This window comes from Labrus mixtus, chromosome 4 (genome assembly GCF_963584025.1).
Source record: "Labrus mixtus chromosome 4, fLabMix1.1, whole genome shotgun sequence".
In the NCBI taxonomy this organism is placed as follows: domain Eukaryota; kingdom Metazoa; phylum Chordata; class Actinopteri; order Labriformes; family Labridae; genus Labrus; species Labrus mixtus.
In genome coordinates this window covers 10333655-10358165 of record NC_083615.1, presented here as the reverse complement: position 1 = coordinate 10358165, position 24511 = coordinate 10333655, and the positions used below count along the sequence as shown (strand labels likewise).

The 24511-nt window shown below is 43.2% G+C and overlaps 1 protein-coding gene across 1 annotated transcript in view; it reads left to right on the top strand.

Annotated features, from left to right (window-relative positions):
• LOC132972748 (A disintegrin and metalloproteinase with thrombospondin motifs 20) overlaps window positions 1–24511 on the top strand; it is an 85685-nt gene that overhangs the window by 16716 nt on the left and 44458 nt on the right. Inside the window, exons 5-15 of the mRNA XM_061035808.1 lie at window positions 1652–1735; window positions 2953–3077; window positions 3179–3219; window positions 3661–3766; window positions 7224–7370; window positions 11117–11258; window positions 11827–11931; window positions 21866–22011; window positions 22325–22506; window positions 23341–23477; window positions 24332–24449. Of these exons, the coding sequence (XP_060891791.1) occupies window positions 1652–1735; window positions 2953–3077; window positions 3179–3219; window positions 3661–3766; window positions 7224–7370; window positions 11117–11258; window positions 11827–11931; window positions 21866–22011; window positions 22325–22506; window positions 23341–23477; window positions 24332–24449 (1333 nt within the window). The remainder of the gene's footprint in view (window positions 1–1651; window positions 1736–2952; window positions 3078–3178; window positions 3220–3660; window positions 3767–7223; window positions 7371–11116; window positions 11259–11826; window positions 11932–21865; window positions 22012–22324; window positions 22507–23340; window positions 23478–24331; window positions 24450–24511) is intronic.

The window sequence follows — 24511 nt, the reverse complement described above, 5'->3', positions numbered from 1 at the left end:
ATAAATGTTTTTAACTATATTCGAGGGACTGAAAAATGTCAGAAACTCCTCAAAATCTGGAGCATATGCAGTCAAAACCTGGCATAAGAAATTTACATTAAACAACTGAATCACCTGCTACAGAGTTCTGCGTTTCTAGCCTCGCAGTTTATTGTTTGACATTTTGGTCATAAACCCTGTTGTGACCCTAGTGTGCTGCAGTGTCAATGAAAGTGGCTCAGTTAATTGGTAAAATCCTGACTCAGCACCTTGACCTCTTTATGAGTCCCATGTCTGACTGGGAACCCCCTCTAGTAATCAGTCCAGACAACCTGTAAAACTGTGATTGACTGTCTTTGTATTTTAGAACAGAAATGATTGGGGAGTCTATGTGTCAAGGCAGGACAAGTTATCAATTGTAGTGAACTGTGTGTACCTTCTGCTTTCTCTCCCATATGTCGGACAGATTGCTCAAAACACTCATTAACGCATAAAGGAGTAATGATTGTCAGTGGAGTGTTCTGCTTCAGGAAGGGAGAGAGAATACAGTCAGTTTAAAATGTGCCAGGCCAGTTTATATTTCCAGGTTTTATGTCTAAACATTCAGTCTACCATGCTTATGTCTGCAGACCAGCGGTGCATACACACACACAAACACACACACCCACATTTCTGCAGACACATTTTAATCACTCCAGGTTAAGTATTACAGAGCGACTTTAATCAGTACAGAGAAACCAGCCAAGTCTGATCCTTTAAGTTTGATCTAAGGGAGGTTTAGAATTCAATATTTTAGAAGCTATCATGTCATTTTGATGTCTTAACTTATTTTATTGCATCATCATTATTTGTAAGAACAAAGTGAGCTCTTCTTCGCATCACTAAACCTCAGAGATTCCCAAAGCTGTATCTGGGTGGCTCTGTCGGCATTTGTTGCTAACCTCTAGAGCTTGCTTTAAGCTAACTGACCGTGTGAGATATTGCTGTGATGGTCCAGTGAAGGCTGCAGTCTCCCTCTCTTACGATACAGAACCATACATTAGGGCAAATCCAAACAGATAAAGGTCCTGTATCACAGTTTGACTTGCAATAATGCAAAGACGGTCCACATCTGCCCACTGTGGACAGGCCACGGCCACAAACAACCCCCCCCCCCCCCTTCCCCCGGGCTAAGGCAAGCTAAATGTTTATAGTGGACTAATGAGTTCCTGTCAGGAGGCCGCACACCGCCCCAGGAGAGTGCTGGCCGACCGTGACAGGGGTGCACGAGAAAAGGCAAGAGGTGTGGAGGGGAAAAAGCTACAGAGGGAATGTTTTGCTGTCCTCACAGAGTGGGCTCAGAGCTCCAGCTTTGCTGACGTTTCACATTTGTTGCCGGCTCCAGACTTTGGTTTATTTTTTTCTTTGCTAAGGTCTACGAGGGAATCGTAATTGGTTTTAATACCCTGTTGATTAAACTTACCCTAGGGGAGACATTTTTCCGTCACTTTATACCTGAATGAACTGTTGCTACTCTAGTGAGACCCCATGAAGCAAAATGAAATCAAACAATTGAATTCCAAATCATGAGTGAGGTGTAGTAGACTAGCTTCTATACTGTCTTCATTTGTGCTCTTGTTTCAGGTTAGTGGAGGTTTGCATTTTTTGTCTGTGTGTTTTGTCTTCGTTACAGGTAGCAGCGGTGTACAGGGACCCCAGTGTAGGAAACCTCATCAACATCATGATTGTGAAGCTGGTCGTCATCCACAATGAACAGGTGAGTGCGGGCTTTTAAATGCTACCTGTATCGAGGTCTCTCATATGGCTGACATCAGCGCAGGTGTCCCTGGGCTGGCCTTTTTTCTCAGCGAGGCCGCTTTGAAAGGACACTGCCTGCCTTGTCAGTCTAAAGTCTCAAGAGAGGTCTCCCAGGAAAACAAACGATACTATAGAGAAGGCAGCTAGCCACCTGCAAACACAGCTGAATACGGCTGCTAGGCTTTGCTGCGTCATACTGAATTTCATAGATTTAAGTTTAGTTTTTTTTAAACCTGTGTTATATTTTTGTCAAATGTAAGGCTGTGTTTAACAAAATATGCCCACCATCTCTGCTTTAAAGCATTTCTTCAGAGTAAAGGTGATGATCATTCTGTAGATGTAAACTCAAAATCAAATGAAATGTGTCAAAGTCAAACATATAACACATACGGTGGTCATGTAGAAACTAGGTGTGTCAAAAAACAATTATCAGATATAATGTGTCGCAAAACAGTGACCACTGCTCGTGTAACACAAAGTACGCTGACAAAATCACAAAAGGCTAATACTGCAAGTATCACAGTACTTTAAATCATTACCCCTGTACCATGGTACATATCGTATCACATGAGTATTGCCTAAAAACAGCCTCACTAGAACGCTCTGTATGTGGTGTAGCCAAAGCAGAGCACATTGGATGTATTTCTGAGTCACCAGGCCGGTTTACTTTGTGGCATTTATGCAGCTTTGTTTATACTGATGTGTAATGGTTGCTCATTTCCTGTTTAGCTAATGTGCATGCAAAACATGTAGTTCTGCATATTGCCAGATGGCAGAATAACATATTGTTTACCCCACTGTTTACCCATTCATTTGTCAGTAAAATTAAAGACCATGATTGTTGCAGTCATGGACATGACTTTTATACCCGGCTGCCTTGTAGCAGATTATCTCGTAAAAAGCAAATCTTCTTCAGAATGGAGGGCTTCCTCCAACAGGTCCTCATTTTAAAATACTGCCATAACTTTGGCTTGAAGCTTTTTGGAGGTGTAAGAGGGATGTTGTGCATTTTCAAAAGGATTTCTATTTTCTGTGTTTGGTTTAGGTTTAACTAAATGACCAATGTTTGACATGACTTTCTGCACTGAGGCTGTTTGGAGAGCTAAGAGCACACATTTAACCAAATGTTTATCCAGTGTCTCGGTCAAATCTCCAACAACGTTTCATCCAAAACAGGAAGGGCCCACAGTGAGCTTCAACGCTGCCACGACTCTCCACAACTTCTGCGTCTGGCAGCAGGGCCAAAACGTCCAGGACGACAGCCACCCCTCTCACCACGACACTGCGCTCCTCATCACTAGGTACACTCTCTTCCTCCCTTTGAAAGCAAAAGACAAGCTGCTTAAGAAAACTGTCCTCTTCAAAGAGATCTCACGGCATTGTATGTGTTTCTTTCTTTCAGGGAAGACATCTGCCGTGCGAAAGATAAATGTGACACTTTAGGTAAACTTCTTCGTCTTTCTCTCTGAAACAAAGTCCCCACCTCAAGTCATTTTCAATTAACTCTCTGCTCCATTGCCCACAGCTCATAAACTGTGCTCTAATGAGTTTATGGCAAGCTGTCAGCTAATAATATTATAGTGACAGAGCAGAGTGGTAGAAGGGGGAGGAGGGAGGGAGGATGGAGAGAGCCGGTGGCGGTGCTAATCTCTCTCTTACAGAACAGAAGTTTTGATGGTTTAATCGCCTTTACACACTCAGGCAACGGGTTTTTCTTTCTAATAATTGCGCCTCTGAATGTGTTTATGTGTGTTTTCCTGTGTGTGTGTGTGTGTGTGTGTGTGTGTGTGTGTGTGTGTGTGTGTGTGTGTGTGTGTGTGTGTGTGTGTGTGTGTGTATGTGTGTGTGTGTGTGTGTGTGTGTGTACGTGACCCTGTACTGTAGGGCTGGCCGAGCTGGGCACCATGTGCGACCAGTACCGCAGCTGCTCCATCAGTGAGGAAAATGGAATCAGTGCCTCCTTCACCATTGCTCATGAGCTGGGCCATGTGTAAGTGGCAAGTACCACCCCCCCCCCACCCCCCAACCCCCAACCCCCAACCCCCTCCCACCCCCAACCACCCCCAACCACCCCCTCCACACACACATACATTCACTCACTCACTCTCATACCTCTCATAGCCAGCTTTGACCAACAAAAGCCCTCTTATCAGGAGATGTAGGGCGAAGTAGAAGCAGGTGCAAAACATAATAAAGTGAAATACTCGACTTTTAATAACATGCCAGCCTTTAATACGTTACTGTACGGCTCTGGGAGTTAACCCTGTGTGTGTCATTTTCTTTAAAAGTTCAGATAAACGTCAGCAAGTACATCCTGATTTCTTGAAAAGTGACACATCGTAAGTAATCAGTGCAACTTACAAATAGTTCAAGGTTGAACATTTAGCCTGTTTTTTTTTTTTTTTTATCTGGCAGCTCTTTTGTTTCTAGCTCTCTTTCATGTATCAGCCCTGCACGATGATAAAAGCACATGCCGATGTCACAATGACATCATATGTAGCTTGTCTGCTGGCAAGTGATAGAGGTGTTATCACAGCGCTCTATCACTTGTCAGTCTGAGTGTTTTCACAACAAACAAATATTACCACATGCATGAAACAGAAAGAAAAAGCTTGCGTATCATCTTCATCCAAATGTCCATGTCCAAACACATGACTGTGTTCTTCATAGAAAGGTTTTTTTTTAAATTCCAAACAGCCTCAAAACTCACGGTAAACACCTATTACAGACACTTTGCTGTAAATCAGGTCAGTTGACAATGAACCTTTAAACATCTTCCTTTCCATCTCTGCAAACTTTCTCTTTGTTGTCCAGTCTTCCAACGTGCGAGCTATTCTTTCCGGTTTGCGTCCCCGTTTGTGTGGGACAGTAGAAAGAGGACCAGTGTCCTGTGAGCTTGTGAGCCATTGGTCAAGAATGAAAGTTATTCTTCTTCCTCCTTGGTCTCGCTCACACATTCCTCCAGTGGAGAAATGGGACCAGAAAGAAATGGGACCAGAAAGAGCCAGATGAGCCCCCCCCCCCCCCCCCCCCCCTTTTCCACTTTCAGTCTCGTGTGGATCTGCTTATGCTAAAGTTCAAGCAGCTGGAGGCCCAGTTGGCGCTGCCTCTTGGCGTGGTTAATCGCCGCGTTCAGAGGCGTGAGCTCCGGAGAGTGTTAAGCGCTCTGAGGAAAGCCAGTGTCAGGTAGTGGGAGCCACTCAAGAGCATTGAAGATTAAAGACTAATGGATAGGAGGCCTTTCTCCGATGACTGCTAGGATGTGTGATTACTAATAGCCATCATGGGGACATTCAGGTAAGGCAGTGTCACTTAATAGCTGCTCAAACATCTATTGAAGTCTGAACAATTCCAAGTCTTCACATGTCCTTCAGTGATTAGATATGACATCTGCAGCTGAAAAAGATGATATTTGTCAAGAAGCAAAGCCACAAAAGTTTATTGGGGTTGTCCTGATCAAACATAAACCCAGAGAGCTAGTTTAGTGGATAAAATCACTGGGACTGTCAAAGATGGAGCACTGGATTGTGAGTCGCTACAGCCTCAGCTGAAGTGCTGTTTTAAGCCATTCCTGCCGACTGTACTGTTTGCCGTGTCACTTATTTTTATTCCAGGTCGTCATGGCTCCAGCAATATGTGTTACTCAAACTGTTATTTAGGAACATTTCAGCTTAGAAATCTGTTTTTGTCTTGCTGAAAATAAGTTTAGGGGCATGGCATGGCAGTAAGAGGGGGACGTCCTGTTCTGAGTTGCAAATGAAAAGAGACTTGACGTAATCCCATTCTAGTCAGGATGCCGATAATTAAACTGCAGGGCTGGTACTCTAACACTTGAATTAACTTCATTATTGATCTGTCCCTTGAGAAAGCCGAACAGAGAGCCGGGGCACTCCCTGATATATGACCTAATTACACTAAAAGGCTCTCCGCTCAGGGTTTCCAGGCCAGTATTCTCATGTGTGCCCCTCTAGATTTGGTTAGACAAAATCACCGTGACGGGACAGATAGTCTGGAGCTCGTGCTAAATCTTAATTACGGTAATTAAAAAAGTCTTCTTGGTTAGGGGAACAGTCGTGTTCAGTTGGTTATTTTTATTCAAACTTCCATGTCACCAGATGCAGCTGTGCAGCATTTACTGACAGAGAACAGTTTACAGATAAGATTTGCCTTGATGATGTCAGTATCAGCTGACAGCTTGGTGTGTGTCTGTGTGTGTGTGTGTGTGTGTGTGTGTGTGTGTGTGTACGTGCAGAGCTCATTACTGTGCCAGAGGCTTAATTATTCCCTGGGTGCCTTCAGGGCCTCGGCCCCTGTAGGGTGGGCCTCATGCCAGCCATGCTCTGTCTTGTTTGTGTGCCGGTATGGATTGACCCTCAGCCACAGTCCAGAGCCCAGCACTGGCCCACATCCTGCTGTAAACATCCCAGACATCATGCAGCTGCAGGGGATCCTGTATTTGTATATAAATATGTGTTCATGTGCACGTATTTATGGGTCCTTGCCAAAAACCACAACACCAAAAACAGGACATGTGTATAGGACTCCACTATTCTGGACATGATCAAGGAAGGAAACTTGCTTTGTGAGACAGTGGACTGCACAAAGACTGGATGAAATCTTTACTTTGCAGATGCTCTGTTCCTTATATACAGCTGTCATTCTGCAGAGTTTAGTGGTTATTGTAACTCGTGCTGAAAAAGCGTGTTAAAGTTAAGGCAGGCAAATTATTTTAGAAGCATTTATCTTAATGCTCTCCACAAGCCGAGAGCCACCTATAAATGAAATGCTCTGGCCACAAGAGAAAGAAAAAGAGCCGACACCTGTGGCTCTCGCAGGCCTGTACAATGTCAATCCAGTAATTTAATTGCTGCTCAATGATCCATTAATAATGAATGAACAACTTTTTTTTGATGACCTTTAAGTTGTTTAAGTCGCTTTGTACGCAAATCTATCAAACATTCTTGATCCCAGCTTCTTACATTTTAGGATGAATCTCTTTTTTCTCTGTTTCACAACATTTCAGTTATGTCACCTGTAGCTGTCTGAACCCTTGAAGGACACGGTTCACCTTCTTTTTTTTTCAACTCAAAAGATATCTTAAACATGTTCTAAAAAGCATTTTGTATAGTGTCACATCATCAGGTGGCTATTTTTGAGTTTGGTTGAATCCACTTGATGAGTTTTTAGACTTTAATGGGGATGTTTTTAACAAAGGGAAACTAATTCAAATGATAGGAAATACACAGAGTGTGTTAACACTCCAAAATGTGTCTGTGGCTACTTCTGGGTGATCCCCTGTTCAAAAAGGCTGAACACATATCCAGTGACGTTTATCCTCCTTGCTAGGACTAAGGTATGAGGTAGCTGATAATCACTTTGTGTGTGTGCCTTATAACCCTCTCTCTATCTCACCCATCTTCCCCCTTGTTCCTTCTGTTTTGCACCAGGTTTAACATGCCTCACGATGACAATCCAAAGTGTCGGGAGGCCGGCATGAAGCACCAGTATCACGTCATGGCTCCCACCCTCAACTACGACACCAATCCCTGGTCGTGGTCCAAGTGCAGCCGCAAGTACATCACAGAGTTCCTAGAGTAGGTAGCAGCTCTCCTTTCCTGTTTTCAAAACTGATTTCATTTTGAACTTCTCGTCGAAGTTATGTTTCTCCATTCCTGTTCTAGTCAAATATTATGGCTGCATTCCATTCCCGGGCCCTATCCCTCGAATCTTCAGGTGCTTTGTTTTCTTTTTGGATCAAGGGGTAGTGGTTTGGAAGGCCTTTCGACTTTTTAGATGCAGACTCCAAACTTAGTGGTGGATGAAAATTCCCAGAATGCTTTGAGGCAGAGGCATTGTAACTCAGAGCATGACTAAAGATGCAGGGAAATTAGCCCATATCTTCCAGAATAATGACGCACAAATATCTTAATTTGATTAACTTACAAAGACATTTATTATGGGATCATTATAAAAAAGCATTTCAGAAAAACTGGCACGCAAATATTTTGATCTGTAAATGACTGTACATTTATTTTCATGTCACATACCTCAGGCTCCAACATGTCATGGTGAGTGGTGTCCCATTTGTAATTTATCATTTTAACACCTGCCCCACTTCCCCGTCTAAGCTACTCCAACTCTAAGGGGTTTGGAATTGGGATACGGCCTAAGACATCCACATTTAAAGAGTGTCATTAACTTTTCCTTGTTGTTATCTGGCCCCAAACAAAATGCTTCTACGCCTCTTGCTTTATTCTGCATAGGCAGGTCAGCGCAGTGTAAACTGTGCTGGGTTGTTATTGCCTGGTGTTGAAGGAGTATTTCCTGTTTGAATCAGGGGGGGTCTTCCTCGGCTGACCCCAGCGATGGATATTCTGCAGCTCCCTCACCCGTCTCTCTCCACTCAGACAGACAGACAGAGCCACGCTGTCAAGACGCTGGGCAAACAGTAATCTAGTCACTAGCCTGCTTTCCACTGCAAAACCTGTAACACGGGGCAACGGCTCATTCAGCAACTCCTGGTGAAAGAGTTCCCTTTAAGATGGGAAATGTTACTTATAATTAGATCTTCCCTGGATGGGACCCTTCAACTTTTGTCTCCTTTCCCTCTGTTAATTGTGGAGGCCTTTTACAAAGGACAGTCTTGTTGACCAGATGCATCTTGAGAGCGCAGTGTTAGGAGACTTTTTAAGATAGTGCTTCACATAGTTTCCAGCCAGCGATGACCTATGCATGGAGTGGTGGAAACGTTCAGCTGAAGACTCGGAGAATCTTGTGAATCTCCTCATTATTTGGACCACATCATCAGCTTTGTTAACTTTCCATGTTTGCAGACCAGGGTGATATTGATGTCTCTAAACTCAATGAGATACATAACAAACTATGCAGTTATGAAAAGAGTAAAGCTGCGTGTCAGTGTGGGAGCCGCAGCGGTGGGAAAGACCCCTCAAGTGTGTAGTCAAAGTGCTTTTAAAATGTGTCTCCAGCCAACAATGAGGTGCATTGATTCAAACTAGCACTTCAGCAGCGCTACTCATGCTCAGTGGGCTGACCTGGTCAAGTACGTCAGTGTTTTGACTGCCTTACCTCCTTGAAAAGCAAATTCAATCGGCACCCCTCTCCATCAGTTTAACAGACGAAAGGCCGCGCCACCTCTCAAAGTAGCTTTTTTTCAAAAGCTACGTTGAGTACTCCCCTCAGCTACTCCCCCTCCTTATCTCACTGCTGCGGTAATAATGTGCACTGGACTCCCACAGCTGAAAGCTGATGAAAAGTGTCCTGTTGTGGTGCGGTCTTATTATGAGTCAACGGCTACATAAAGCAGCCATTCTTTCCTTGTCCCTGGCACTGTGCTGTTTGATGTAAGCCACAAGATCCCGAACATAAAACCCAAATCAAATCTTTGAATATGGGGCGCTGGTGGGGCAGTGGTTAGTGCTCGAATGGATTCGAAAGTGCTCGAATCCCATCTGGCTCCTTTCCCCCTTTCTTTGCTCCCAGATTTCCGACTATCCACTGTCCTGACTCTCTATTAAAGGCACAAAAGCCCAAATATAAATCTTAAAAAAAAAAAAAAAAAAAAAAAAGACTATAAGCCTTGTTGTGTTTTCTGATGGTCAAAACACACACATCATCAGTAGTGGCAAGATCTATCATTTTTCATGACACACCTTAAAAATGAGCCTAACCACTCAGACTACAAAACTCCCACACGACAACATTTCTAGGGTATATTCAATCTCCCATTTTCTTAATAAAATCAAGATGGATCCTTATGTACCGCATGTTCCTCCAAATTCAACTCTCATTATCTTGTTGTGTATCTCTAAGTACAATAATCGTTACATGCTGTTGGACACAAAACTCTGAGAGGACAGCATTGCTACAGAATTCCCTCACTGTTTGATCAAACACTGTGTACAGTGATACTCTGTGGCATTCAGACCTCTGCAAAAATATATATATACAGTAAATCTCATGTATAAGTAGAGAGGGAAACCCAGTATATGGAAACTATTATTGTTTCGTCTCTTATGACATCACACAACAGCCAACTATATGTCGTCTTATAAATAAACTCACATTCAAGCTTTCCAATGGCTGCCAGATGTGGAAACTCATCCAGGGCCAGAAAAAGAGGTCTTGGATCCTCACAGGCGATATTCTGAACAGAAAAGAGATGTTTCATTTAAAAAATGACCACGCTGACCCCTTCTCCCTCCATCTGCCTGTCGGTGGTTTTAATAATCATTCCATTATAGGTTTTCAGGACCCCTGATTACACAGATGACCAACTGCTGAAAGATGCTGCAATATGGGACTGTCTGTCTGATTCTTTGACAGGCTGCTCTTCCACTGCTGTAATATTGTTCTTATGCAACCCTTACCCTGCCTCCCAGTGCTTTGTGCTGCAGGTTTTTGTTTTTTTTTACATCATGAATGGAAATGAAAGGGGAAAGAAACAAAGTGACGGTAACTCGCGATAATCCTGGGTAATTATTGGCCTGTCACATCAGCTGTTACTGTATGGAACAGGTGTTTTGGCTGCTCAAATGGCTGGATTAAAATTTGTCAAAGAGATGCAGACATGTCATGTAATTACACATCTATACATGTCTCCTCCACCAGTTTCCTTTTTTTGTTTTTAAGGTAAACAGGATAAAAGAGTTGATCCTTTGAGGCTCAGCTCGCTCTGCTAACATGTTTGACTTGTGTCTTTTCAGCGTGAAGGGTGATGATTTGATATGCAGGCTGTCGCTGCGTACATTCATCCCAGCTGTGCTTTTGTTGCCTCTGTTTCTGCGTCACGGCTCAGGGTGTGGCTGAGATACAGCACGATCTGTCATTATACCGCAATGCTGGTGCTGGCGCTGATTTATGTAACCTAATCGAGGTGCTTTATGATTCCAAAATTCTCCTGTTAACAGTGAAATACACGTCGGATTAAAATGTTTTTCAGCGTGCAGATCCTTTTTCAGCGTGTATCAAAATGCCGTTTCATTCAGTCTGTGGCGCCTGACTCCAGTTTCATGGTGACAGTATTTACTAACAGGCCATTGAGGGGAAGCGATATCAGTCTCTGTGTTAAGTAACTTCACAGACCACCCACAGGGGAAAACACATCAGAGTCTGATCACACACAATGACACAGAAATGTTTACTCTGCTCACATGACGGATGATGACACATGTTGATACTTTTTTTGGGGTCAGAAAATATTGGATTTTCTTGAAAATATTCACGCAATGAAAGTTTGTGCATGTGAGTGTGTATCTAATTGTCTGATTTTATGCTTTCCAGTTAATTCACTGTATTCTTAAAGGCTGTTTTTCTCTTTTAGTACGGGCTATGGCGAGTGCCTCCTCGATGAGCCTGTCAGTAGGACCTATGAGCTACCTACTCTCCTCCCGGGTCAAATCTACAATGCCAACAGACAGTGTGAACTGATGTTTGGACCCGGTTCTCAAATTTGCCCTTACATGGTAGGTTGGCTTGCTACCAAAGCAAGCAAACCACACTGCAAAGTAAAAAAAAAAAAGTGAAGATATCAGGTGGGAGTAGATCTGAGATGGTGGATGGTCTCCTCAGGAAGACAGAAGAAACCTTCATGTTATTAACCCTGACACATTTCAACAGAGCGGACATCCACATAAGACAACAGATGAACCATAGTCAGCCTTTATGATAGGTGTCATTGTAATGTACATTGAATCGGTTTATTCCCATGTGGAATGTACAACATGCATTTTAACAAGAAGAAGCTGTTCAGCTCGGCCTATTGTTGAACACACAGAAACGTATTCAAACCACATGGTGGGCAATTAGCATCTTGCACATGTCTAGAATATGAATGCAATCAAAAACAACCGCAAAAACACGTTAAAATATACGATGAGTTCTGATGTCTCAACTGACTCAAAGACAATAAACATGGAATACATTACACAGTATGTTTCGCATGTGTTTGGCACTAGCATATTACAGATTGGCTCTTCTTCTAGTCCGCCCTAATGCTTTACTGCCACTGCTAATTCTATTTCCCCTCTACAGAAACAGTGCAAGAGGCTGTGGTGTACAAGTGCAGAGGGGGACCATAAAGGATGTCGCACGCAGCACATGCCACTGGCTGACGGGACCGACTGTGGACGCGGAATGGTAATTCAGTCTACATGTGTGTATGTGTGTTGATGAATGAACATATAGGAGTTAGATTCCCTATGTTAAAAATGTCAAACACCTTCTAGTAGACTCATGATTTAGTGAGTAAAACGACACATGTTGGGCTCCAGTTGATGTTCAATGCTTGTTACTTATGGATGCAAGTCCATAACATGGACTATAAAATATGGATGTAGTCTCAGTGACATCAATAGTTGGTTACAGAAGAAGGGCTCTGACGCCGAGTGATTGCGCTCCCCATGTTGGATAAGATTTATCAACCTAACTTTTGATCAGTCTAGTAACAGGCAAAGAGTTGGTATTAAGGCGGGTCTTGAGCCTCCTTAGCAAACAGCTACAACGGCCCCATCTGTCAGTCAAACCAACCACACTGCTTATTAAACACATTTATGAAAACCTTTTAGGCTTAATATAATCAGAACAGATGAGTTTTTAAAAACTTAGACATTAGATTCAGCCTCAAATGGAGACTTGAGGAATTGCACTTTTTCTTTTGCACTTCTGCATTGGCCTCTATATTCAAAGATTGCTGCTTGGTCTTCATACAACCACAGTGAAGTTGTTAGACATTTTATTACTGCCTGCTGTAACAATGCCACCTTTAATTTGTTCAAGTGGATGTGGAGCTCTTTTGACTGACATACACTGGGCCCTGCTGCATGTTGAAAAGTGCATCACAAACCTTGAGTTACCTTCTGTGTAGTGCTTCACTATAATGTTCGACAGTGTGTTTCATAAAACGGATCACAAGAAACCTCTCATCTTCTTTTTATGGGTTAGCTTTGCATTTGATCGACAGACTGTAACACCCTGATTCAAAGAAGCCCACCCATCCAGTGTTTGAAACAAAGTTAAAAAAAAACCATAAGAAATTGTTTCCTGCTATGGATGAAACTATATATATATTATTACAAAATATGCATCAGATTGAGATATTGTTTTGAATCACTTCATTGCAGCACTTAATGTATTTCCTCTGTTACTTAATAAGCATGCTTGTCTTCGCTGGCCTCGTTGTGTTTTAGTCAAAATACATTACTGACACAACCCAAACCACCCATGCAGTGCCGCTTTGAATCTTGATGCCTTTCCCTTTTAGTTGACTTCCTCTACCAAGAAACAGGAATAATTTATCATCCATTACTCTCCTGCTTACATTCTTCTTGCAGAAACCCATGTAAATGTGGTCAGGTGATGGCTCTAGTTGGAAACTTGAAGCTTGAACCCTCAGTGTTGTTACGGGGCCCCAACCCCCATTAGCCTACATGTTCTCCTCGCTCTGGGATGCTATGCTAATTAGGGCTGAGACGGCAGGTCAGTCACTGAGGATACGGAGGGAAGAAGGGCTGGGGGGGGGGGCAGAGGGAGAAAGAGAGAGAAAGAGGAAAGAAAGGGGAGACAGTGGGGGTGAAAAAGAGGGACGGAGAATCTTGAGAGGGAAAGGTGAAGACGTAGGCCCTTTGAAAGAGGATGCCGCCCGCCGTTCACAGTTGAGTCACCTTGTTGTGAACCCATGACCCTAAAACCCTCTTTAAAAGGCGGGTGAGTGGGTCAGTGGTCAGGCCGTAACAGAGCCCAGGCTGAGACAAGCCAGCGCATTCACAAAAGGCCTCACATCAGTGATTCCATCGAGCGGGAGGAAAGGAGGGAGGAGGAGGAGCGAGGAAGTACAGGGGGAAGAGGATGAGGTGGGCTGGTGTTTAAGATTCGGAACATGTATGAGAGGAGAGAGAGCAAGAGAGAGAGAGAGAGAGAGAGAGAGGGAGGGTTCTCTTTTCTCCTTAACCTTTTGACCTCCAGGAGGCTTTTGCAGTGTGGGCCCATGTATTTCTAATATCCCTCATATCCTTTCATCTGTCTCCATCTCCCTCCTCACCATGTTAGGTCCTGGATCAGCCCTGTCTGGGGAGGAGAGGTTAACAGGGGATAGCTAACTTCTTAATCCAACTACAACAACCAGACTAAACAGTAATAGTCCTGGGATCTAAGCTCCCATACTGCTCACAGCCTGTATGTAGGAGAACCTTTGAGCGGAAAACAGTGTTAGTTTAATTACACTAATGAGCCACAAACCCTTTTAATATCTCATCCTGGTACAACTCCCTCACCACCAAGCACAAAACCGAACTCTCCCGCATAGTTAATCAGGCCAGCAAAATAATCGGTTCGACCAAAAAAACGACCCTCTCTGAACTACAGTATATGAACGCTCTGTGAACAGGAGAGCCACCTTGATCACAGAGGACCCCTCTCACCCCCTCCACCACTCCTTCCAGTTACTGCCATCAGGAGAATTTCTGTCACTGTTGACAGACAATAAAGTTTATCCATCTATCTATCTGTCTATCTAAACCAATTTTAGCGGACGTAGCTAAATCAACTGATGTCAGGCTAAAAGAGACAAACATCAACATGAAAGCTTAAATTGGATTGAAAGGGGATTACTCTGAGAAGCAGAAGTTAGGTCACATATAGCTTAAGAATTTGAACTAATAACCGTATTGAAATAAAGTATTTTTAAAGGCATAACATGATTGTGAAACAATTTAGGCAAATTTTTGGATGCTAATGAATGCTAACACACTTTTGTTGTTTAGCAGGGGCACTGTGTTTGCCATGATCACGTCATGGTTTAGCGTGTTAGCATACCAGCCATAGGAAATCAGATGAGGATACTGGAGTGTTGACTAAAATGTCTCTCTGTCTGCAATATTTTAACAAAGATAAAAGGGTGTTTAGGCAAAGCAGTGCTGTAAGCTGAATGCTAGCTGAAGCTGATGTTTAGCAAATGTACTGTAATGTTTTTTTTTGTTTTTTTCCACTTTAGATTAGCTTCTTCTTGGCATTTGGCACGAGCAATTGCAAATAATTTGCTAATACAAAGTTATGTTGAGGTGTATTGGAGTGTTGTGAACATTCAGATTTCTTTTCTGAATGCCTTTAAAAAAAAAAAAATCAGAACAGAGGTTCGATAATGATCAAAAAGTTTACCTCATATGGAACTATTATCAATATCAAAGAAATATCAATGGATCACTAAATAGAATAGAATAGAATAGAATTACTTTATTGATCCCAAACTGGGAAATTGTGGAAAGCTATTAGGATTCATCTTAAGAAGCCCCCGTACAAAATGTCATACTTCTTAATCCTTATGTGAATATTTCCATGACAGACGAACATTGTGATTCCTAGAGCCATGCTGCTAGCCAAGAAAGTTATATGCTTTCTATAGGTGGTTGTTGTTTTCTATATGAATAAAAAGCAAGACAGTCTCCTTTATTTCTTTATGTGTGTGTGTGTGTGTGTGTGTGTGTGCATGTGTGTGTGTAGAGGCACCACCTTTGTTTGTAGTATCGAGGGCCCAGTCTCATCTTCATGCAGGGGGCTGTTTGAAGTAGCATGAGTTGAAAGAGGAGGGGGACCCTGCCCTGACAATCACCTGCCCACACAAGAACTCTTTTATGTGGTATTTTGGTATGATGTGTGTGTTTGTATGTGTGCGAGTGTTCATCCGATAATCTGCAGACCCAGATGAGTCTTCTTGATCCTTTTGTGTCTGTATCCTATAGATTCTTTCAGTGTCTCTCTTGATGCCTCTCTTGCATCCGTCCATCTCTTTTTCCTGACAACATTAGTGTGTGTTTTTTTTTTTGTCCCGCTTTCTCCATACTCATTTCTTATTCTTTCTACAAAGAAGTCATGAGGTTCAGGTCGAAGAGTCTGGGGTCGAGCTCATGGCTCTAAGGTGTCTGAAGGGAGGGTGTGTGTATGTGTCTCTAGGGGAGGTGTCTGATCTGGAGGATTACAACCGTGGCCTCTATGGGGGGAAACTAGCAGCAGGTATTGTCGAAGGAACTCAACTCCCCCTTAAAAGATCTCTTTTGCAGCCTATCATTAGACCTAGAACCTGCTTGGTCACTCTTCAGCGATAACCCCCGGAAATGTCACTTGTCTCTCATGAAAAGTAAATAGTCCAAGCGCTTAGCTGTCACCTCTTGTGCCTGTGCTCTCTGGGTCGAGTTTTTGTTCAAGCAAGTTATGAAACAAAGCTGTGACCGCATCGGGTAATTGAGGTCAGTGCCCGAAAAGTGGGAGACAGGCACGTCCACTAAATGAAGAGTGAAAATGTTTGTTTGTATACAAGTGAGTTAAAATAGGGCAACAGGCACTGCAGGGTTCATGGGTAGTTTCTCTCCCTCTCGGTTTCCTTCTCCTCCAACTCTCTCTCTCTCTCTCTCTGCTTCTCTCTTCTTCTATCCCCTCTCACTCGTTCTCTTCTTCCCTCTCTGTTGCTCAACAGGCCCTTTCACAGGGCGCCGAAGTGAGTAATGCGGTCACATGACCTCTTGGCGGCGCGTCTGTCATCCGGTTCAGTGGGCCGTGCACTAACAAGGGCATCCCATCACTTGTTGTCTATAAATACCGCCACCACCCTCCCTCCCCCTCCCTTCCCCTCCATCCTCTCTTCTCCTGCTCTTTTTTCCTTAACCCCCCCCCCCCCCCCCTTTCGGTCCCTCTCTCTCTTCAAAAGGATCCTGCCTATACATGTGTGTGTGTGTGTGTGTGTCTGTTTTGATTGTGTGTGCAAAGATGCTTGTAGTAGTTTTATGTGTGCTGCATTTGAATTTTTTCTTTAAAGTCATTAAAGTTGAAGTAAAAGCACATGCTCATGCTTTGTTTTGAGTGTGTGTACAATAAGGGCCTGGTAAGCCAAACTTAAGGGGCCGTTTGGCCCTGTATCTACATTCCCTTTTTTTTTGAAGATCCCTGCCCTGCGTCACAACATGTCACTGCTCAGTGGGTGGTGGATAGAAAGAAATTGCAACAGCACTTGAATAAAGTGATTTGTTTTCTTGTCCAACTTCTTATATTTCAATGTTTTTTCATTTTATTGTCAGCTTTAAAATTGGCCTGACTAAAGGCTCCCTTGAAAGAAATTTTTTGAGAATGTTGTATCCAAGTGTTTTTGATTTTTGAATATGATGACCGCAGGAAGAGCTCCCCCCCCCCCCCCCAAAAAAAAAATAAGACTTTCACAGATACTCTTAATAGGGGCTTAATAAAGTGGTTAGTGTACTTGAGTAAACAGGAAGTTGTTTTTGATTTCCTGAACATTCCCGGGACAAGAATGACGACCTGCTCTGGTTTCAGCCAATTAGAGTGAGATAGTTAGGTCTTGAAAAGTGAAGCCAGGGCAGAATGGAGTCTGTTGGCGGAGGCGATGAGTGTTGGCTGGAGCTCCCTGGCAGCCTGACAGACTTGTCGTACGATGCTGGGATGTGTGTGTGTGTGTGTGTGTGTGTGTGTGTGTGTGTGTGTGTGTGTGTGTGTGTTTGTGTTTGTGTCCGTGCGTGTGCCTGTACTGGAACTAGGGATTGTGAGACTGGTATCAGTGTCACTCTAAGCTAATCTCTGGATACTTGCAGGATGTTGCCACTTTGATTTGCCATCATCACACATATCTGTGGATTTGGGTTAACAAGAGGATTGTTGTTATAGCATTCACATAGTTTGCTGATGGAATTACTGTGTCCGCTCAGCAGTGAGTGGAGCTTTCTTTGATGGCCAAGTAGAAGGAGGAAGTTTCTGTATGATTACAGTGTTGTGTCAAAATTTGGAAACTACGTATACCTTCATATTTCATAAAATATAAGTTTCATTGGAAAATGGTAGAAGATGTTGAAAATGACAAAATGACAGGAACTCCCCTAGAAACAAAATAAAAACATCTAACATGTATTAAGCCTCATAAATGTGTCAGGCTAATTTTAGCATGCAATTGTCCTTCATCATATCTAGCAAATATGGAACAACAATAACGTAACCATGAAGTCATTCCCACTTGAAAAATGTAGTACCAATATATTTAAGATCTGCCAACTCATGAAAAAAATATGTTAGTTTCTAGCAATAATTTTCCTTGAAACAGCTGCTGCTGACTAAACTTTGCATATTATATTAAAGGCCGGTATTATTTTGTTCCTTTTTTAGACATACATACTGTATATGTATATATAAGGTTACAAACTGGATGTGTCAAAATTTCATTTTAGGCAGAACTTCTACAGCCAGATGTGCTTTCCTCCAATTCATTCAAATTAAATACTACAAGTGACACATTTCACATTATTAAAAAGATGATCCCATCCATATTGCAAGAAAATGTACTTGTGCAATTTTAAGATAAAGAGGAATATGTGTCTCAGTTGTACACAGTGGATGCTGATACAGGAGGAATACTGACAGTAAAAGTGTCTCTGAAGAGCACATGAATGGAACAGCTGATAGGGCCAACCTACTCATTCTCTCTAATGACAACCTTTACACTTCGGGGAAGATATGCAGGAAGGAGAGTTCACAGGCGGTGGAAAAACAGCGAAGGAAACGAAGTTAAGTTATGGAGTCAGAACGGGTTGGTTGGGGTCACGGTTGCATAATTTTTTCTTTCTTGCTTTCTCTAGTTTAAGGTTCCTTCCTCCTTGTCATTTCTCTTCCACCTGTCTTCACGGCTTTTCAACACAGAGGAAAGAGGAAATAGGGAATGCATGACTTCAACGAAAAACGTGTAAATCCAGTTAACAATAAAAAACTTGTCATTTGAATATTGTCGTGCAGGGAATCCCTAAGATCATAGGCCTCCCACCTCTAGGTTAAGTTATGCGACACTGGAAAGTGAATGATGTCTTATTGAAAATCCTCGGTGGTGTGGTCCATGATGTGCCATTTTCACACATAACACCAGATGTTTCCGCTTATTTCTAATTTAATCGTGCATTCTGGATTGGACGGAAGACCCGTCAGAAACAAAGACACAAACGCCCAACAGGACAAGGCCAAAGTGAACTCTGAACCCAGAGCCATGAGAAAGACAGTGCAACATGAAAGGTGATGCCTTTTGGAAATGGCCGTGTTAAAATGAAAGGGCTTTTTAAATCAGTCCTCTGCCTTCTCATTCGTGCGGTGATGTATGGCTTGGGTTCAGAAATGAGGTGCTCTCTACTACAGTTTCCTGGCAATTACAGGGCGCTCACTTCCAAAACCAGGCAGCTGAGGAGCTCAGAGCAGATGCTGCTGCCCTTAGACACTGTTCCCACTGTGGGGGTTAGCGTGGTGGTATCTACCCTCTGTGGCGGAGTTGGTTAAACTTGATTTAGTTTGTTTGTGTGAGATTTATGAGCAAAGAGGCAAAAGTAGTATATGTGTGTGTGTTTTTCCCTTTGTGCATTATATGCGAATGTGTGTGTATAGAATATGTGCAAAATGCAAGCATGTGACATATGTGTATGCACATGTCCTGGTATGAGTTGGTGAGTCAGCGTGTGTCTCTGCAAAAATCCTAATTTGAAACACATGCTTGTCACAGCTGGACAGGTTCCTCTCACAAGACCTCCAAATGTCTCACCACATTCCCAATTGAGTTCAGATTCAGACAATCCTTCTAGGAAAGCCTTCGCCCATGTCCTTAATGTTGTTTTGAGCTTTGCCAAGCCTGACTCTCACCTCACCCATGGGTGTGTTTGTGCACTTCAGAAAGAGAGGCTAATTGGAATTGAGCGTGGCCCCCAGATGCCTCCAGACTCTGAGCAATCACTCTCACACTTGACACACATTCACACATGTGCACGCATACACTTACACAAAGAGTCATGTGCATGCACACACACACGCACGCACGCATGCACGCACGCACGCACACACACGCGCACACACACACACACACACACACACACACACACACACACACACACACATACATCATCTCACACAGATGTTTTTTTCCTTCCACCCTCCACTTTCCTTCTTTCTTCTTTTCACCCACATCACCTTTTCAAGCCAAACAAAACGGTTGTAAACACAGGGTGCCAGTGGGGGGAGTGGAATGCCTCAGAGGCTTACACAGGCTTTGGTCCTCTCTGACAGACAGTCCGCCTTGTGTTTGACAGTTCCTTGGGTCCTGCAGCCTGGGTGCACCGTGGTGGTCCCTGTGTGGCCCTCTCACAGTTTCCCATAAGGGGATAAGGGGGATGGGTGGCAGGGGGTAGGATGTATAGAAGAGATGCTCAGGTCTGGGTTGACAGTCTTTAGGTTGAGGTGGGGTGGGGGTAGAAAAAGAGTGTGCTTTATGGGGAGGTCGTTCAAGAAAAAAGAAATCTTAAAATTTCAAAAAACTTTTCACTCAGCCCGTTTTTTCAGTCAGAGAGGATGTTGCTCAACCTAAAAGGACCAGCACCTGTTTGCCCTTTCTCCGTGTGGAAGCGATTTCCACTCATGTGGATGTTTTATCACATTCCTCTCAGTGCCTTTATTTGAATTATTCTCTAAAGCCATTGTTAGAGAGCTCCAACAGCATTATCAGTGCCTTCAGTTTGCATTTGCAGTGGAGTTATACATTTAAAAAGGACTATTACTCAAACCAGGCCTGGATCACAGAAATGTTTGTGGCTTGTTTAGTTTGTACCCTGCAGCTGTTAACACCTGTCTGTCATTGTGCACAGACTTTACACTCCATCATTAGCCCCACAAGTGTGTAAAAAAAACACACACGCACGCTAGGCCAGGATAGTAGAGGCAGTGGTGCCAAATTCCCCGTAAGCTTACATGTGTTTGTGTGTATGACTTTGTACTTTTGCAGGTGTTCACCTAAGGGTATGGCTGCAAGTTGTGTATGTTTTCGTAACTGCAACTCTCCAGATTAGCCATTGTCCAGGAGATGACTTTGATTGATATCCTGGGTTTATTAACGTAATTATAAGAAACCACCGAAGCAGATCTCTCAGTTTTGGCTTGGAAAGGCGCTGACTTGGATTTTTTTTTTTATCAGGAGAAGGAGATTGAATGTCTCGGCCCTGCTTTACTTATTTGGTAATAGCTCAAAATGAAAGTATTAACTTGTGCACCAAATTCACAGACCAAACCCGAAAAGTGAAAGATGAAAATGTAGAGCACAGAGCATCCTGCCTTTCAGGTTTAAAGCTGTGTACCTGTGTAGATGAAAAGCTGAACATAGACCGAGGGAGTTCCTGATGTGAAGCCAGTAATGAACTTTGTTCCTCCTGTTATCACGACTCTAGAGTTTCCTTATCACGGTGCCACTGCTCCCCGTGCCTGTGTGCCCGGACGGCTGGGCTACGTACCCAGACAGACGCCGTCTTGTCCCGCATTCTTTCAGTGAACGGGACCCTCCGATATCTTAGTCACTGAGAAGGGGATTTGGTTACACACAAAGGGAAATGAGCCAGCCATGCTTTGCTTATGAAAGCAGTGTTAGCACTTCTTGGCAAAGGTTGGTGAGTGGGTACGAACAGGTTGATACCAGGCGCCTTCTCTTCTATGTCGTAAAGGGCCTACTGTATAAAAAAATCTCCCATTATTAGGTTGATTTTTTTCTCAAGCCTGGATTTCCTCTGTTGTGTTTGCCATAACACAAGCTATTCTTTCATTTATGTTACTAGTTAACACTTTTTTTTAATTTGTCCTTCTTTTTAATTTTGAGAATTGAACACCCTGAAATACATTCTGTAGAAAGTTGACAATCGGGGGCATATTGCAGTATGAAAGTATTTCAATCTCTGGCTTCTCTCGTTGGCACGTCGCGTCTTCACTGTCTTCCATCCGCTCTATTTCTGTCCCTTTTCAAGTTGTTTCCTCCCTCTCCCCATTTCTCTTTGGACAGCTGGAGGTGCTGGACTCCTTCCAGGAGGGTAAACAAAAGCGGAATTAGGATTTCTTTTTAAATTTAGTCTGAGATCTAAACAGAGGATTAAGAAGGCAAAGGGGAACACCACTCCCAGCTGAGCATTCACTCATTTTACCTTGTAGAGCCATGTCTGTGTTTGTCCTCACGACTGCAGGAGCTGCACTTTAAAACATGACGTATATATCTGTGTCTCTGTCTTCTCACGTGCAGTACTGCAGACACGGGATGTGTGTAAACAAGGAGCTAGACCTGCAGCCGGTCCACGGGGAGTGGGGTCCGTGGGGGCCGTACAGCGCCTGCTCCAGGTCTTGTGGCGGGGGAACCCGGAGCACACACAGAGACTGCAACAAGCCTGAGTAAGACAAAAAAAATCAAACAGTTATGACTAGTGAAGCCGTGACAGGCTATACATTTATGTAAGACCAGTATTATGGAAAAGAGCAGTCATGCCTGAATGAAAGACGTAAACAAGCTAGAGTGAACAAACCTGTGTGTCTGACCCAGTTAGTCTCAACCTGATTCTGAAGCAAAAGTCAGGGAAAGCTTGTTTCATTCATGTGTATTGAAATGTAAACAAAGTGGACATAAAGTCATAAAGCAGCAGTCAAGCCAATACCAACATGGTCTGTAAAATTGAAATTGACTGTGATACCTCTGTCACAACTTCAGGCCCAGAAACGGAGGGAAGTTCTGCGTGGGTCGCAGGATGAAGTTCCGCTCCTGCAACACCGAGCCGTGTCCGCGAGGACAGAAAGATTTCCGCGAGGAGCAGTGTTCTCAGTTTGACGGCAAGCACTTCAACATCAACGGTCTACCTCCCACCGTCCGCTGGGTCCCCAAGTACAGCGGCAGTGAGTACAACAGTGGAGTCCTTCGGCATTGTAATGTTCTGGTCATTTGTGATTGCAATCAAATACGGATACTACTGACTATCCAATAATGCGACCAAGTTAAACCCGGCGCTTCAGGTGGTTTGGTTGAATTAAATTTAAATGCTGAGTTTTCGTTTTTGAGATCAGTTTTTCTGCGCACAAGGGTATTAACAGGATTTTTTGAATCCTTGGCTCGTGTAAATCGCTCATACAGCGAGTCCACATTTTGTACAGGGGGGATATGCAGGCCAAGACGTGCAAAATTGTGATGAATGATCATTCACATTTGAGTGTTAATGCATGTAGTGAGACGATAGAAGATCTTAACGACAATTTGTTGAATGTGTGAGGCAGACTACACACAGTCTGAGAGCTGCCTTTGGTTACCACTAAACATGAACATAATTAAAGCATCACATAGACCTTCCATATGAACCTCTTAGCAGCTCTCTTTCATGCACCACTGTCTCAGTCCCTGACGCAATGGTCTGCCCAGCTACATCAGTGATTACCATCTGGCAAAGACAACCACGTCTAAGTTACTGCAAGTGATTCATTCATTTCAGTGATGCGGTGCAAGAACACAGAGCCAGTGCAATGTCAGAAACTAAGTGCTTCTTCAAACAACAGATAGGAATTTGGCTGCTTTTGAGAAAGAGTCAGCAGAACTTTGCAAAAAGATGTAAACAGGGTGGAGGGGAAGGGTCAAAAAGTTTTCCCCTCAGTACGGGCAAGTTTCATCTTGTTATTAAGAAGAATTTATATCATATAAACCTCATAATAGTTCGCTCATTGTTTTCTTTCTCCGTCCAGTACTAATGAAGGATCGCTGTAAGCTCTTCTGCCGGGTTGCTGAGACTACGGCGTACTATCAGCTGAAGGACCGAGTCACCGACGGCACGCCATGCGGGACAGACACTTATGACATCTGCGTTCAAGGCCTCTGCAGGGTATATCAGTGAATACACACACACACACACACACACACACACACACACACACACACACACACACACACACACACACACACACACACACACACACACACACACACACACATATATGAGCTTCATCATCAACGTCAGCTGTATCTGAAATCATTCTCACACTATCATGATGTTGTATATCGTGGGTGCTTACTCGAGTCAAAGACACATTTTGACTGTTGAAAAAACGAAGTCAACACAATCAGTCTCACTCACACTTACATAAGTCATGTTTTGTAATCGCTGCAAAGGGATGAAGTTTGAGTTTTGAGTGAAGTGTTTGTAGGTCACAGTCATTAACCCCTGCATTTACTAAGACTACTACTAAGGCTAGGCCAGCGAATGCGTACTTCAAAACATCATATTTATCATGTTTCTATGAAAACAACAACAGTGAAATACTGTTCGACAATTACATGTTTGCCAAGATTAAAAGGAAATGTGATAAACAAAAATAAACTTGAACATCACACTAATACCTGAGAGGAAAAAAGATGGACAAAAATAAAAAAAGGTGACATTAACAAAATCACATTTTCAAACATTTGGACAGAAGGTGATAATTAGATTAAAAGCTGAATGGCAGCTACACCTGCAAACTTCATCTGTTCTTAATTCAAGAACGTCACAGTGTGCCTGACTTAGAGTCTAAATACACACGAGGAGGCTTTTGCATTTTATACTTAATTGCTGATTTGTTTTCATCAGGGTGAATATCATAAGGAGGAGCAGTGAAGGGGTTAATACTGTATAAGCATGTAACGCACAGTGTGTCACATTACATCACTCTACATCTCTCTTCTCCGTGCCTCTTTCAGCAAGCAGGCTGCGACCACGTTCTCAACTCCAAGGCCCGGAACGACAAGTGCGGGGTGTGTGGCGGGGACAACTCGTCGTGTAAAACCCTGGCAGGGACCTTCAATGACGCTCAGTACGGTGAGTCCTGCTGCTCAGATTCCATGTGAGATACACTGATGGATGAGGTGTTGGTAAACATC